The 16,820-nt window shown below is 44.3% G+C and overlaps 1 protein-coding gene across 3 annotated transcripts in view; it reads left to right on the top strand.

Moving 5' to 3' along the window:
* Positions 1–16,820, top strand: part of scfd2 (sec1 family domain containing 2) — a 192,725-nt gene that overhangs the window by 11,143 nt on the left and 164,762 nt on the right. For all 3 annotated transcript variants that reach the window (XM_034706637.1, XM_034706628.1, XM_034706621.1), the window contains one exon: positions 10,630–10,757. In XM_034706637.1, coding sequence (XP_034562528.1) covers positions 10,630–10,757 — 128 coding nt within the window. The remainder of the gene's footprint in view (positions 1–10,629; positions 10,758–16,820) is intronic.

Here is a 16,820-nt window from a genome sequence, read left to right as displayed (position 1 = left end):
GTATGGGAAACATAACAGAAAGCAGAGATAGTGGAGTGTGGAGAGCAGAGGGAGCTAATGACAGACAGCTGAGGACGGCTCACCCTGTTTTTACCCCTCCAACGAAAACGAAGGTTCCAAGGCGGCTCCGCTGGCATTGTTTTGCTTTTCTATACTCGGTGATTTATGCTTTAAGTTTAGTGTTTTGAGTCATTTATAGGCCCGACAACATCTCTGCTCCATCATTACATACAGTATACTTTATGTTTCCGTGCCTGCAGTGTGCTGTGTTTGGGTTCGTTTGAGAACAGACACAAAGACACAAAGGCCGTCAGAGGTTGTTCTCAGGATGCTGAATCTCATCAAACACCACATCCCATAAATTACATCTCTATTAGGGATGACCACAATTAATCGAGTATCGATTAATTAATTGTTAAGAAATTACTCGAAACACGATTTTTTTTTAATCAATTTTCCGTCACGTGGAACAAACATCATGTGGTCTCATATTACACTCAGCTATCAGGGAGGTGTTTTAAGTTTAAAGCATGCTTCGATGTGAATCAGCTGTTAAAGGTGTTGCGCACAGCGGAGACGCTCAGCTGGGGGCTGCGGCTGCGCGTCAGGTCTCCACAAGCACTTTTTCAAAGAGGATCAATACAAAACTGCTGCCAACAACGACACGGACACGAAGGTTGACAACTTTACATGGGACATTTCCCACCTTTGGATACGAAGGCAACAGACTGGGGGGAAATCAGGTACGCCATGTTTGCAGATCAGCAACATCAGAGCCGTCTGAGTTTTTCTGCACCTGCAAGCTTTTTTTTTTTTTTTTTTTTTAAGTTATGTTTTTGGCCTTTTTGCCTTTATTAGATAGTACAGCTGAAGAGAGACAGGAAATGTGGGGAGTAGAGAGTGGGGGAAGACATGCAGGAAATGGTCGACTGGCCGGGAATCGAACCGGCGACCCCTGCGACGAGGACTGCAGCCTCTGTACATGGGGTGCTTAGACCGCTAGGCCACCAGCAACCCCTAGACACCTGCAAGCTTGAGGAAACACATGGAGACTGAAACACAAAAAGACATGCAGACAAAGCGGGAGGGGTCGTCACCCGTGTTAGAGCTTCGTGGTTCTTTGATGTTACATTATATTCCTCGGAGCATGTGCCAAACTTTTTTTTACACTATAAGGAGAAAACTAAGAAAATGTCCCTCTGTATCCGATCACGGCTGATTATGTGTCTTCGGGAAATGAAGTGCAGAGCTTGAACAGTCTCTGCCGTTAGACAACACAGGAAGTAGCATCAGTCATGCCCACAGAAATGTGCTTTCTCTTCTGTAAAATAAAACTGCCCTTGATGGAAATCATAACTCAGTGCCTGCCAAGTCAGAGCCGGTTTGTCCTTGTAGCTTTTATTACTGAAAAACAAAATGAGATCAAACTCAAACGCTCACATTTTCATAATCTGAAGCTCTCTCAAATCACAACTCTCTCTGAGAGTCGTTTGCATATCTGTGAGAGCAGAACAGTTCTCTTACTTTCATTTCATAACTCACCCTGATGTTATCAGTCTATCCTAAAGGTCGAGGATAACTTAAACGCTTGGAGCGATAGCGTTCTTTTCTGTCCATTTAGAAGTTTTATGCAGCAGCTGGAGATTTAGTGGGAGCGAGCTGTCAGGTCCTCGGCTCCATTTGAGACTTCGTGTCTCTGTTTCCTTCTTAATTCTGTTTTCTCCTTCAGTGTGGAAGAAATCTCATCCCGAAACCCTCAGCACATCAATCAAGTAGATTACTTTCACCTGAACAACTTGTACTTCGTGTTCCCATCAAGACCCAGATAACAAAACCTATTCAGTCTTGTAGGCTGTCTTCTGCTTCGACGTTTGACTCTTTCACTACAGAAAACTCTCCCTTTTTGGTAAATTGTGTGTGTGTGTGTGTGTGTGTGTGTGTGTGTGTGTGTGCGTGTGTGTGTGTGTGTGTTTTTTGTGTGTGTGTGTGTGTGTGTGTGTGTGTGTTTGTCCGGTAAGATGATAGAACAGCTCTTAAGATGACACTTTACATCCTCCGCCCCCGACTCTTCAAAGAGCTCTGACTGCTGGCTCTTGTTTGAGACGTTAAACTGACCAAGAGACACGAGGGGAGGAGGAGACTCACGCATCAGGCCTCAGTCTTTCAGTTCTCCACTCTGTCTGCACCACAGGTGGATTCCTGAGTACTGTATTGGACTGTTTCTAACAGTGTTTGCGGTGTGAGGGAGATTGTAGCATTTTGGAAAACCATGGCCCTATTTTTTAGATATAGACGCAAGTTCTGGTCGGGTGGCGCTATTGACTCCACTTATATCCCTGAATGAATTTTCAACAGTTACAAAAATTTGACCTCCAGTGAATCATTTGTGTCACGTTGGCCAATCAGCATGCAGATCCTACGGTGACGTATGATGTGACGTACGGACCGGTGGAGGTTCCTTCATCTGGAATATATGGGACACATTGATTTTATCTCTGTGCAGCTTCCCTGAACTCTGTTACCTGTTTTTATGGGATCAGGAATAAACAGGAGCTCACTGTGAGGAAGGAGAGTGAGGAGGATTATCTGCTAGTTGTGGAAACCTTCGTCTGTCTCTTGATTCCAGCTATCGGTCGTACTAGGAAGCTAGCTTTCGAGCTCAACCTTGTTTGATTACGACAGACTGGAGCTGCGTTCGAAGGGAACCCCTCCTCCTTCTTTCAACAATGTGCATTGTTACCACGTTGCTATGCGCCGCTCGAGTGGCTGCTTGTTGCAGCAGCTCTCTCTTCGTTGTTCTTTTTTCATATCTGTTTAGTTATCTTTGTATTTGGAGCCTGTCATGACTTTTAATGACTCATTTGTTGGCCATGGACACCAAACTGGCTACGTTTGCAGTGTTTTTTTTTGCTATTTTTGTTCCTGTGTGTGTCCGGAGATCCTGCGTGTAACCATGGTCGCATTGTTTACATACGAGATCAGCTGTTAGCAGCCCGTAGCATGTCAATGCTAAATGATGCTAGGCCCGATGTTCCCTGCGAGCTGAGGAGACAGAGGCAAGGATGACGTGCTGTTACTGAGGTGCAAGCTTAAAAAATACGACATCGACCTGTCCTTCCACCCACCGTTATGGCGGCTGTAAGATCTATCTGTGATAATGTGGACGAACTAACCCAGCACCAGAGGGACTACTGGCAGAGTAGCATCATGCTAACAGAGCTAACAGAGCTAACACCGGACACGAACGCCACATTGGAAGGATTTCACCTGCTGTGGGCGGACAGGATACAGGAGAGTAAGACTGAACTAACTGGTGAAGAAGGCCAGCTCAGTCCTGGACCCTGTGGAGGAGGTGTCTGACAGGAGAATTATGGCCAAGCTGTCGTCTCTGATGGACTTTTTCTTCTATATATATTCTTGTTGAAATTCTTGTTCTGTACACCTTCTTGTTTGCTGCTGTAACTCCATGAATTTCCCCGTTGTGGGACGAATAAAGAAGTATCTTATCGTATCTTATTTTGGTCATAGACTGTATAAATAATGGAAGTAGTATCCGTAACGTCACCCATCTGTTCCTGAGCGCTGTTTTGAAGCCAATCGTCGGCGGCAGCCATATTGGTAATACTGAACTTAACCAAACCTAGTGTGACGTGAAGAGGCGCCGCTCTTTGTTCCTGTCTGTCAATCAAGTCAGTCATATCCTTATTTGGGCATAACTCGTAATCTTAATATCTTCTGAATTGTCACGTTATAAAAGAAATTCAACCCTGTACAGTGTGTGCCGATAGAGAAATGAGCTACATAGAGCCAAGCTGTTTCTTGAACCAGGCTGTAAACATGTTTTATTGCTGCTGTAAAGATCGTCGTTTTTGAATTGGTGTGTATGTGGTTTCCGGTGTTTCTGCAGCCAGCCTCAAGTGGACGCTTGATGAATTGCAGTTTGTAACACTTCCGCATGGGCTTCATATTTGGAGACCGGAGGTTGCCACTTGGTTTTGGTTTAAGTGATATTGAGGCACGAATTGAGCGAGTAAACACAAAACACTGTCCCGTTTGTATTCGTGAGAACAGCATGATTGTTCGCGTTTGTTGTAGATCGCTCCAGCCAGCAGCCGTGAAACTGGCTGCGATGGCTGCAACATGCGCCGGATCAAAGAACATCTTCTGCATTTCAGAAAAATGATTCTTACAGAGATACTGTAGACCTTGTTGCAGGAAACCAGACCCAGCATCATCATCACTGTGATGTGTGGGGCGGCTGTAGCTCAGTCTGTAGAGTCTCTGCCTAGGAACTGGAGGACGGAGATTCAAATCCTGGTACAGGCCAAAGGAAGGAGGTTGGACTTTTCAGCTATAGCTGCAAATTCACTTCCTACGCACTGCCAAAGTGTCCTTGAGCAAGGTATCAACTGCAGCCCCTTCACTCTGACATCTCTTGTTTAAGTCTTGTTCATAGGGTCGTGTGTGTAGCACGTTCAACGAGAGAGAAAAGATTCAATTCCACCTCATGGGTCATTACAGTATGTCTTCTTCTTCTTCTTCCTTTTTTTTTACACTTTACTTTTCCAAGTTCGTCGTCTCCTTCAAAGCCACCAGACTCCTGTAAGAATAGCATTTTTTTTTCTACCTTGCAGACATGTGAGCAGCTATTCTTTGAGCCGTCATCTGTCATCTGTTATGTATTATTATTATATGTTACCAACCATTAATAACACCAACGTTACACAAAACTAGAGCTACCTGATCGAGACCTTAAGCTCCTGAGCTGTGCAGGGTAAAACTCCTGTTTTTGTCAATGGAGTCTGGATCATTTGCAGACAGCATTGCAGCAGCTGTAAAAACACCAACATGATAAAGATCTCCATGAGGATCCTCTCTGTAATGTTTGACACGTACAATAACAAACTGAACGTAACAGTGGAAGGAATAAAAACCTTATCAGACACTTTTTTGATCGTGCACCAAGAAACATCCTCCAGAGTTTAGAAATGAAGCCAACATTTGAGGCACTATCATTTCTCTCTCTCTTCATCTCCCTCTATCCCTCTCTCCAACACGGTCTCAGCAGATGTGTGTCTAACATGAGTCTGGTCCTGAAGAGTGTCGAATAAACCAAACAAAAACCAAATTCAGTATGTAGTATGTGAACAAGAGCAAAATCTGCAGTATGCCAAAACTCTCCGGATGTGGTAGGGGAGAACGGGGTTGGTTGTCACACTTTTTACTGTTTTGATGATTGCTCATCATCAAAACATCTTTCAATAGTCATTCCTACATTAGATTGAAGCTTAAGGTGTTGGCTTGAAATGTGTATCCCTCTCATTTTCCAACTCATTATAACAAAGAGGCAATTAACTATCAAAGACACTATGGGGTTGGTTGTCACACACTATGGGGTTGGTTGTCACACACTATGGGATTGGTTGTCACACACTATGGGGTTGGTTGTCACACACTATGGGGTTGGTTGTCACACACTATGGGATTGGTTGTCACACTATGGGGTTGGTTGTCACAGACTATGGGATTGGTTGTCACACAGTATGGGGTTGGTTGTCACACACTATGGGGTTGGTTGTCAAACACTATGGGGTTGGTTGTCACACAGTATGGGGTTGGTTGTCAAACACTATGGGGTTGGTTGTCAAACACTATGGGGTCGGTTGTCACACACTATGGGGTTGGTTGTCACACACTATGGGGTTGGTTGTCAAACACTATGGGGTTGGTTGTCACACAGTATGGGGTTGGTTGTCAAACACTATGGGGTTGGTTGTCAAACACTTTGGGGTTGGTTGTCAAACACTATGGGGTTGGTTGTCAAACACTATGGGGTTGGTTGTCACACACTATGGGGTTGGTTGTCACACACTATGGGGTTGGTTGTCACACACTATGGGGTTGGTTGTCACAATGGTATTTTAATGGGAAAAATCTTTTAAAAAAGGCAAGAAGGCAGAACTACGTTTGAAAGTTTAATTGCACTGACAAGTGATAGGCCTACATAACTTAATGCATTTTAACATAAAATGAGGAACATGAACAGGAAACACATCTTTAGGCCAGCCTATATAACAACATAAAGAACAAAACAAATAGGCCTAACAATAATGGCCGACTCAACTAGGCTACATGCAGTCACTGTCTGAGTTACAGTGATGGCAAATGTAGGGTCTGCGCACTCCAACTCATTTCACCATGCATGATTTTGCCAACATAGGGGTTGGTTGTTACATGTGACAACCAACCCCAAATAGAATGTGACGACCAACCCCAACTGGAATTTTTTGCTAGCATCAAGGCTAACAACCATCTAACAACTACTTAGCTAGCTAATAAAAATCTAAACTATAGCTTTCCCCTCACACTTTGTAAGGGTAACACTTGTTTTGTTATAAACCCATCGTTTAAAAGCCTAGAAGAAAAATACTGAGGAGCTGAATATTTACAATTTGACATGAAAAACACAAAAAGTCCTCTCACCTCAAGTTCAGCTGTTTTACTCCAGAGAAGACTATGTAGTTGAGCTCTGATCCTAATTCTGGAAATGTCCATACCCCAATTTGAGAGACAGCGCCCCCTGGTGGCGAGATATAACGAGTGTGCCAACCAACCGGTGTGACAACCAACCCCGTTCTCAGTATGCATTGGACCAGTCTGCCTCACGTACTTTTTCCCACAATGCACAGCGCTCGTTCCGCTTTTTAAATCATAAGTGAATGCTAAAGAAGCATTCTTTAGCTTATCAGCTTGTCCGTTGTTAACTTCCGCTTTCTGAAACCTGAAATCCAGTGACGTCTGGCTCAGCATCCTGCAACAGAGATCGAACAGAACAGTCATACTACATACTAAAGTCAAACAAAGCATTTCCAATATGGCTCCCACTGACGATTGGCTTCAGATGCGTGACGTCACGGATACTACGTTCTTTATCTATACAGTCTATGGTACATTCACACATGCACCCCACCATGAAAATATTGGAAAGTGTGCAGGAATTTAGTGCATGTGTCAAAACAGCTTTGCACCCATAATTATTTAGATTGAAAGTATTTGAAATCAGGATGCTGGTTTAGCACCATATACAGAAGCAAAGTCTTGGGCAGCGTCTGACCTCAGACCGTTTGGTGCATGTCATCCCCTCTCTCCTCCTCTCATGTCCTGCCTCTCTTCAGCTGTCAAACCTAATTAAAAGAAGGTGAAAACTACTTTAATTGCTCTTTAATACACCATTAATGTAGACCACAAGGACTCTCCTTCTGTCGGAATCATACATAGAATTTGCAAACAGTGTTGACAGTTCTGTATTTTACTAATTTTCTGCAGTAAGGAAAAGTTTAATTGGACATCCCTGAATGAGAGCGCCTTGTTCGTCTGCGTCAGTGTGTTTGACTTCAGTTCCTCTCCCCTCCTCTCCCACTTCCTGCAGACCTCCTCTCCCTCTTCTTTCCATAAATCCTGCAGGTCATTTGTCCCTCTTCCAGGACACACATACACTCAAGGCCAGGTCTGGTTCTGGTCCACCTCTGTCTTTTTTCTCATGTCCTTGTGTGTGTATATGTGTGTGTGTGTGTGTGTGTGTGTTTACAGGAAACAGACAGTGTGTTTTAGCCCATTAAAAACACTCATGGAGGATCAGCTCTGACCTTGTTCAGCTACATCTGTTCCATGTGGACCTGAAAGCACCCCGATCATCTGAATCATCCTCCCTGGGAAACAGACTACAGTCTCATTGTTCGTTCTGCTGAGTGGGAAGTCTTCTCACATTTGAAAACATAAAACTAATAACATTTACTATACGCTGGACTAACGCCCCATGTATCTAAGCTTCTGGTATGTCTAGAAGATATCTGTACGACTGATATCAACAAGAGTGGCCAGGACTCAGAGAGATCCAGAGGAACCTACGAGACAAGGGAGCTCAGGGACTACAGAAAGGTCTATGGTTAGTAACTTTAATGGGACAGGAAGAGTTAAAGTAAGAGACAGGCAGACAGAGGAGAGACAGGGAAAGACAGGATCCCAGTGTGTCAGTCTCAGCCTATATCTGCATAACTAAGAGCTGGTCCAATCCTAATCCAGCTCTAACTATAAGCTTTATCAAAAAGGAAAGTTGGAAGCCTACTCTTAAAAGTAGAGAGGGTGTCTGCCTCCCGGACCCTGACTGGTAGATGATTTCAAAGGAGAGGGGCCTGATAGCTGAAGGTTCTACCTCCCATACTACTTTTAGAGACTTTAGGTACGATGAGCAGGCCTGCATGTTGGGAGCGTAGTGTTTTAGAGGGGCAGTATGAGCTCTTTAAGATACAAAGGTGTCTGACCAGAAAATTATGAATAAAGTAAGTTTTCACATCTGCAGCCGATGCCGGACTTTCAGAAGTATTTATATTAGAAAACATCAGAGATCTTGAGCTTAGACTTTGAGGCAAATTTTTTATTAAGAGCCCTCAGTGGATGGTATGTATGTGTTGTGACTCAGCTATGAATCACGCAATAAATACTGATTCTGATCACTTGCTTGTGTGTGTATGAGAGGGAGTCAGCTTTAAGAAATAAACACTGAATTTGTGTTCACACATACACACGCATGTTCGGCCCGGTGATGAGGAGGCCGCGGAACGGGTAGTAAATTTAAGAAATCCTGACTCAGAAACGGTTCAGGCCATTCTTCTTTGCTGCATCACACACTTCCAGGAAAAACTACCCCCTTCCTCACCCCCTCCCTCCCCCACAGTCATTAAAGACTTGGACCGGGTCAGGGGTATTTCAGCACTCTAATGGTCTCACACGAGTTCATTCGTTCAGGTACGCACGTCTTTCTTTAACTTACTATATTAGATGTTAACTGCCTTTTAATGGTACAACACTCGTTACACATGTAGTGGGATTTAGTTGGAGCACAAACGCCCACACACTAAACAAACAGACACACTCACTGTCATGATGGAGAAGCCAAGAGCAACAGTGCCCCCTACAGGCTGTGTGGGAGAGCACAGAGTCCCTCTGCAACATCTACACATGGCCGACGACACGCGCCCCGCTCTCCCAGCCCCCACCTCGCTCCCTCTCTCTGCCGGAGTAGACGAGTTACTCAACAAGGTTCCTGGCTGGTTATGGAACCTGTCTCACACCCTGCCAATATAAACCTCACCCCCTCACCCTCTCAGCCCTCAGCCCCCACCTTCGTCTGACCAAATGGCCCAGAGAAAGCGCCAGGGGAGTGGGCTGATGGTGGGGGGCTGGATGGGCAAAGAGCCAAATGAGAACCATACTTCATCCAAACTCTAGGCCCTCCGTCTTCTAAGGGAGCTCAGGGTTGTGTGCAAACATACATACTTGCAACACACACACATGCAGAGCACATATGGCCTGGTCAAGTCACAGTATTGGTATTCCAGCCATGACAAGTATTCAGGACTTCAGGGTTTGCATAATCGAAGGAGTCTTATTGAATGCCCTGGAGGTGTTTTTCTGACGGATTAGGGGAAGTTTTCCAGAAATGACCCAATCCTGGAGCTTTCCACCGAAAGCTTCCTTACACTACTTCATATTCACATCTGCATCACAACATGAGCTCTGAGGAGATGTTACTTCATACCCACCTTCATTTATTTACTATCACTTTTTACATAAGACTCCGGTCCGGGGCTGGGTCGTGTTTGCCGGTCCGTGCGTCTGGGTTCGAGTGTGAAGATGGCGGCCGTCCCAGTGTGAGCCCCGCTCTCCTCCCCATCCAGCCCCGGCCCAACGTCTGGAACAGATTACATCTGATATTAAACACATGGCAGCAGTTAGAAAGGAGAAAAGGCGAGAGAAGAAAAAAGGACAGAAAAGAAAAACAGAGTGGATTTGTCAACCCTTTCCCCTCATTGGGTCTGTGTAGCCCTCCTTTCTTTCTTTGTCTCTCCTTGGTCACTCCTGTAGGGTACAGGGGAGATAATGTGGGTCTATCTGTCAGAGGCGCACACAGATGTAGCTTTTGATGCCTTTTTATCCCTCCAACAAAGTGTCAGCGGCTTTAAAAGGGCAGGAAATCTGAGAGCAGAGCGATGGAGACAGGGGAATAAAATATGTAAGAGTTTGAGCTTGGATTCAGATAGAGAAGACGTTTTATAAGATAAAGTGTCACTTTCTGTAAAGCACCCGCTGTGACTCTTTTTCATTCCTTCATTGAAAGAATTTGAGCTGCTTCCTCTCCTCCAGGCAGATGGTAACGGTCTCACACACTCATGCCTCGTCCTCAGTCTCCCGTCAGAGATGTGGATCAGAGGATTTCGTAACCTTGAGGATAACAGGACGGGGGACTGAGATGAACCCTGAGATCAGGAGGAGCCTCAGTGTCCAGACTCTGAGTGTTGTCGCGCAGACATTCGATGGGGATTGAGAACATTCCTGATGTTCCCTTTGCTAATTTCTGCTTTTTCCTGTGAGGGGTCTCGCAGGGGAGTCACCGCTCAATCATGTCCACGTCGACCTCTCTGTGTTTACACTCAGAGTCCTGCCGGCTCAGAGGAAACAACAGGAGCAGGAACAGATTGTTAGGGCAGAAAATCACCGCACAGCTTCTACTTAAGTTGTGTTTTTATTTCTTCATGACTAAATGTGCTGTTAAATTGTTTCACCCACCAGGTCGTCTGCAGCCCAGACTCTATGGGAGGCCATGCTGACCAATAAACACAAGGAGGGAGTGATGGAGGTGCGGCGGCAGCTCGTGGAAGCAGCCAGCAAGGAGAAGCTGCCAATCAAGATGAGCATGGGTAAGAGGAAGATGACACAGTGAAATAAAACCTTGAAAATCCAAATTAATAAACATTCAAATCAAGTAAAAGAATCATGAGTGGAAAAAAAAACTCCTCAGAGAGAGATGTGCAGAACCACAGCGCCTCCTACTGAGCTGCTGCTCCCCTGCCTTGCCGTGTATTTGCCCATGTGGCCACAGAGGAAATGTGAACCACATGTTGGCTCTATGACACACACTCACACACACACTTACACACACACTTACACACACATGCTCCCTCGCACACACGCTGCTTTCGAAAACTTTTGTTCTTTGCTAATGAAGCAAAAGGAGGCTGCAGCCGGGGATGAAAATATGTGGAGGCACGCAAAAATAAAAGTCATTACATGAACAAGTATACACGTTCACCTCTACTCTACCTTCTGAGTCACAGAAGTAATGGATGTCCTACACTTTCACACACACACACACACACACACACACACACACACACACACGCACACACACACACACACACACACACACACACACAGGGCTAATATGCAGGTTAGCATCTGGCTGAAAAGGGGGGTTTAAATGGGAGGGGCAGTGTGGTCCCTCAGCTCCTATAATCTATGAGGTAAAGAAGGTCCCATTGCTCGTAACAAGTAGGTTGTAATATGTTGGAGGTCACACACACACACACACCCCTCACACTCTGCCAACCATCTGCAAACACATGGTGGTTTCCTTTCACACTTGTGTGCTAAACAGCCCTCCTTCAAATCCTGGATGGCTGCTACAAATTCACAACAAAGAGAGATGGAGAGCAGATACAGAGGGAACAAAGCGATGAAGGAGGAGTGAAAGTGAGAGAGTATGCAGAAGATGCTTTAAAGGTTGCTTCAGCCTGCAGAAGCATGAGGTCTGTTATGGTTGCAATGCAAGCCTTACACGCCGGATCAAAGTCCCTTAAAGTTCTTGTTTCTGCCGCTGACAGACTCAGGATGTGTTTCAAAGGGTCTGACGATATTACAGAAAGGATCCCTGCAGAGTCAGACCTTCTTTTATTCCGAAATACATTGTTTTTGAGCCAGAAGCAGTAGTTAGATTGTTCTCCTCAAAGCCACCAGACTACAAAATCAGTAATTATAGCCTGCAGAGAACAAGAGTGGCTGATCTGCTGCTGCCTCCAGCCACTGTTATCATGTCACTTTGGTCTTTCAAGCATGAGATAAGATCAAATTTAATATTAATGCATCACACAATACATATAGACATGGACTCAGTGATATCACTTTTCTGGCGCCCAAATATGGTCGTCCCTTAATTATACTGAGTTATGCCCAACACTTCACCTTCATACAATCAGACAGAAACGAGTTATAGAGAGCAAAACTGTGGACATTTTAATATGGGTTCTAATGGGCTTCCCTCTGTGTTTTGACTCTGCCTCAAGTGGATATTGGAGGAATTGCAGCTTTTTGGCATCATTTACGAACCCCAGAGCTTGCCACTTCACAGAAACACACAAACTATCCAAATAAGGCTGCAGCACCAGCAACTCTGATGTTCTGAGAGGTAAAATGAAAGTTTTTGTGAAAGGAGTCTGGTGGTCTTAAAGAGAAAGCGATGCATCAGCTGTTTCTGGTATACGAAGAACATTTTACTCTGTACTGAAAAGGTCTATCTCTGCAGGGATACTCTCAGACGAACAATCTGAGCCTTTTACTGGTAGAATTAAGAACTTGTAGCAGATGCAACGTGATTGAGAGCAATTGCCAACAGGGATTAAGTTGCAGCTATTACTCTGTTCAGAGGCGACTGGCGATCACGGACGAACCATAAACTGCATAGAAGCGCTGTTGTGAGGTCGTTGGTGGCAGCCTCATTTGAAATGTTGAACTCAGCCGAACTGCTGTTGAGCGATTGTGACGTAAAAAGGCGGGCTTTGAGCCTCCTCGCCAACAGCTACAGTGTTCCCGCCTGTCAGTCAAGTCAGCTGTGCCTCTCATAATGGAAGACTCGGAATCTTAATATCTTCAAGATTGCTGCGTTATGAAAAAATTCACCCCCCATACAGTGTGTGCCGATTGAGGAATAAGCTATCCAGACTACACTTGTTTTTTGAACCAGGCTGTAAACATGTTTATTTCTGCTGTAAAGATCGTCTTTTTTGAATTGGTGTGTATGTGGTTTCTGGTACTTCCGGACCCAGCCTCAAATGGATCCTTGATGAACTGCAGTTTTTAGCACTTCCGCATTGGACTCATATTTTTAGACCGGAGGTTTCCGCTTGATTTTAATCAACGATCTGGCTGTGTCCCACCCAATTAATTTTTTTAGTTTTTTTGTGTGTTTTCTGTTGATGCTCTGTTTTTTGTAAGTAATGTTTGTTAGACCATGGAATCTTTTGGAAGCAGGGGCATCCTTCTTTTCTTTTTTAGATGTTGCTATTGTTGGCAACTGAGGACTATCTGTGGATCTTATAGATCTGCAACACCCTGCCTTTTATATTTTTCATGGTGTCTTGTGCCTATTGTATGTGAGTGTGTATATATTAACAAAGCAAAAAAGTTACAAATAAAATATTCAAAAAAATGTACATTTTAACATCTTTATAAATAGGTAGCGCTGTTGCCTCACAGCTAGAAGGTTCCTGGTTCGAATCCCTGGCCGGGCAGGTGTCTTTCTGTGTGGAGTTTGCATGTTCTCCCCGTGCATGCGTAGGTTCTCCCCGGGTACTCCAGCTTCCTCCCACAGTCCAAAAACATGCCCACCAGGTTGATTGGCCACTGTAAATTGCCTGCAGGTGTGAGTGTGTGCGTGAATGGTTGCCTGTCTCTCTGTGTTAGCGACCTGTCCAGGGTGTACCCTGCCTTCCTCCCGAAGCCAGCTGGGATATGCTCCAGCCCCCCGTGAACTCTAACGGGATAAGGTGGTCAAGATAATTGATGGATGGATAAATAGGGACTCCTTGGCTTTTCGAGACAGCCTCAAGTGGCTACTTTGGGAACTGCAGTTTTTTGCGCTTCTACATTGGGTTCATATTTCTATACTGGAGGTTGCCATTTGGAAGTAATTTACCGGAGCAGTTTCAAAAGTTTTTCACCTTTAAATCACTTAGATCCTGAAACAGTTAAAAAAGAAGGGCTAAGTCTGAGTTGCTCCTGCCCGTTGACTGACAGCATATTGACTTTCCTTCTTTCCTGAGAGAGAGAATAAGAAACGTGGGGAGAGAAGGGGGCACAGTGAGACTCCTCACACACTGAATCTTTATACCGCGACTGGCAGAAGACCAGATTCCACGAAGCCCCCTGAGCTCCCAGCAAACCCCCACTAAGGTTCCCATCCTGCCCACCAGCACCACCAGCAGAGTCTTCAATCCATCAGGCTCTTCTCGTATGAGACCGGGCTGAACCCAGAAACACAAAACGCTTAGCTCTAATACCTTTCTGCTCACTCAGTGCCCACTCACTCTGCAGGAGAGCGCAACTTTCCACTCCCACTCACACACTCCTCTCTGGAAGGTTTATGCAGATCAGGGGAGAAAATATTCTGTCAGGACACTACAGACCCGGAGTTCTCCCTCACACACACACTCATGCACACACACATTCACACACTCTCGTCCAGCTTGGCTTCTTTTCATCTCAACAGGATAAGATCATCCAGAGAGAGACAGAAAAAATAATCCATTTCTCAGAGCCCGAGTCTGACCCGTCAGGTTTTTTCACAGCACAATGGGATGATGAAATTCCCTCACTGTGATAATAGTGTGTGTGTGTGAGTGTGTGTGTGTGTGTGGATGTGTATGTGGTTATGCTGCAGAGTCCAGTGTTTATGTTGGGTGTTTTTGCTCTTAGCAGGGAATTAGTAAGACAGCTTTGGTTTCATCGTCCTTAGACATGCGTTTATCTGTTCATCTGCATGTGAGTGTGTGTGTGTGTGTGTGTGTGCGTCACAAGGTCACCCAGTTTGTGTATATATGTAACGGGTGCTCTTGATACTGCAGTGTAAATGAGATGTGTTGACAGGGCCTCCTAGCTCGTGGTGAATTCTGCGTATATAACAGCAGAGAGGAGTGAGACTCGGGCAGATTATTAATTACGTTCATTATTTAAGGTTATTAAATCTGTAAGTGTGTAAAGTCATAATAAGTTTTCACATTTAAAGCTTTAATCTCTCCTTTTTTTTATCTTTGTTTAAATAACAATCACTATTCATTAAAGGACAAAAAGGCTTTCACTTAATCTGGTGATTGATTTCAGGCTTTGTTTCCATTTTTAAAATAAGTATAATTTATTTAAGGTATTTAAAACTCACAACAATAACTCAACTCAACTTATTTTTTTAATCTTTAATTACATGCTTTTATTAATAACTTAATATTTCTAGTGGTTCTTATATTTTTCTCTCATGTCTTGTGTATATATATTTTATTAATTTTCAAAGTGGACATCAACAACAACAACAACAAAAAAACAGAAACTAGAAAGACATAAAAACAACAACAACACACATCAGTAGACAAAGAAGATAAAAATATGAAAATGACAGAACACGAAAACAATCCACAAGATACAAACAAAACAAGACAAGAAGACAATAACCCGACAGCCCCCAGATCAAGACTCACAACCAGACAGCCCAGACAATATAATCTCTTGTCATACCAATGTTATTTAAAATGACTAAAAAGACTGCAGTCTAAGTTTAAAAGCCTGATTGCAGACGAAAAAACACTCTCACGCTGGTAAGCTACACGAGTCGCACAGGAGCGCCCTCGCCGCCATGCCACCATGACAGGACCTGTCATGTCTAAAGGTATGATGCTTGCAGTACATTAAGGAACAAAACAGCATTGCCTGGGAACTCTTCATTACCCTAAACAAATGTAAAGACTGTTACAAGACTAATCCCTCCATCCTTACTCATGATGACCAACTGTAAAGTTTGGTAGCACCAACAGAGAGCCTGCCCCCTTCCTGGATTATCTAAAGACCTTATTTGGCGTCACCCTCTGGGCAGTGGGTGTTCAGCTCCTTTCTAATAACAGCCTGCAGGGTGTGATGATGGGACTCAGTAAAAACAAAGTGACCAGGTGCCAAATCGTTAGCGGTCATTCAAGAGGAAGGCATGGAGGAGGGGCTGACTTTGAATGTTGTGTTTACAAGCTGCAACCAACAAATCTCACTCACTCTGCCTTTCAAGTATACAAGGAAGCCCCAGGCGAGGTTCATTTATATCTTTGATAATCAGAATTCCTTTTATAACTCATATATAATGTTTAATACCAACCTCCAAACAGCTCACCTTCAAATGGAACTTCTCTGTGACACAGACAAAGAAGCTCTGATTGATGCTGCTCTCTAGCTGCTCTGGTGTAACTCTTTTCTCCTGTACTGTAAAGTCTTGAAAGGGGCCCCAACATGCATCCAAAACTAAAATGTCCAGGACTTCCCTCTTCTTGGAGTGCATAAATAAAAGTCTCCCAGCCTTCCTGTGTCCCCCTTCCATGCAGAATTACTTATGAGTCTGTCCAGCTGCTGAGGCAGGCCACCACTCAGCTCTGTGCTGACATCAGACATCACTTAGCCTCTGAGTAACCTTCTGCACCTCAGCAAGTCATCTTCCAGTAACTCGGCTAAATCACTGTTGGCCTCTGCTCCGTCGTTGCATTGTTCATACTTTGATCATGACCGAGCCTCAGTTGCCACTTCTGCACATCGGGCTGAAATGGGCAGAAGCTCAGACTGTTGAAAGCCCAGGACTCAGAGTTTGATTTGTTTAATGGAAGGCGCTGCAATAAATACACAAAGAGAATCAACATGTCTAAAGGTTCAGGTTTCTTGTGTGGTATGAGGTGACTCTGCTGTACAGTTATTGAGGGCACAGCAGGGGTGAACTTAAAGCTGGGGTTGGTAACTTTTTGTCATACTGGTTAAAATGATCTTTATGTCCTGATGGCGATCAATACATGATGTGTTCCTAAAAAAGAGTGAAAAAAAAACTGCTATCTACAGCCGGAGTAAACCTGGGAAAACACCAACCAATCACCGTTTTTTGGCTCCCCAAATTTTAAACCAATCAAATCCCG

The sequence above is a fragment of the Notolabrus celidotus genome, chromosome 2 (genome assembly GCF_009762535.1).
Source record: "Notolabrus celidotus isolate fNotCel1 chromosome 2, fNotCel1.pri, whole genome shotgun sequence".
Taxonomy (NCBI): Eukaryota; Metazoa; Chordata; class Actinopteri; order Labriformes; family Labridae; genus Notolabrus; species Notolabrus celidotus.
Note: the sequence above shows the minus strand (reverse complement) of the source record. Positions and strands in the feature narration are given on the sequence as shown.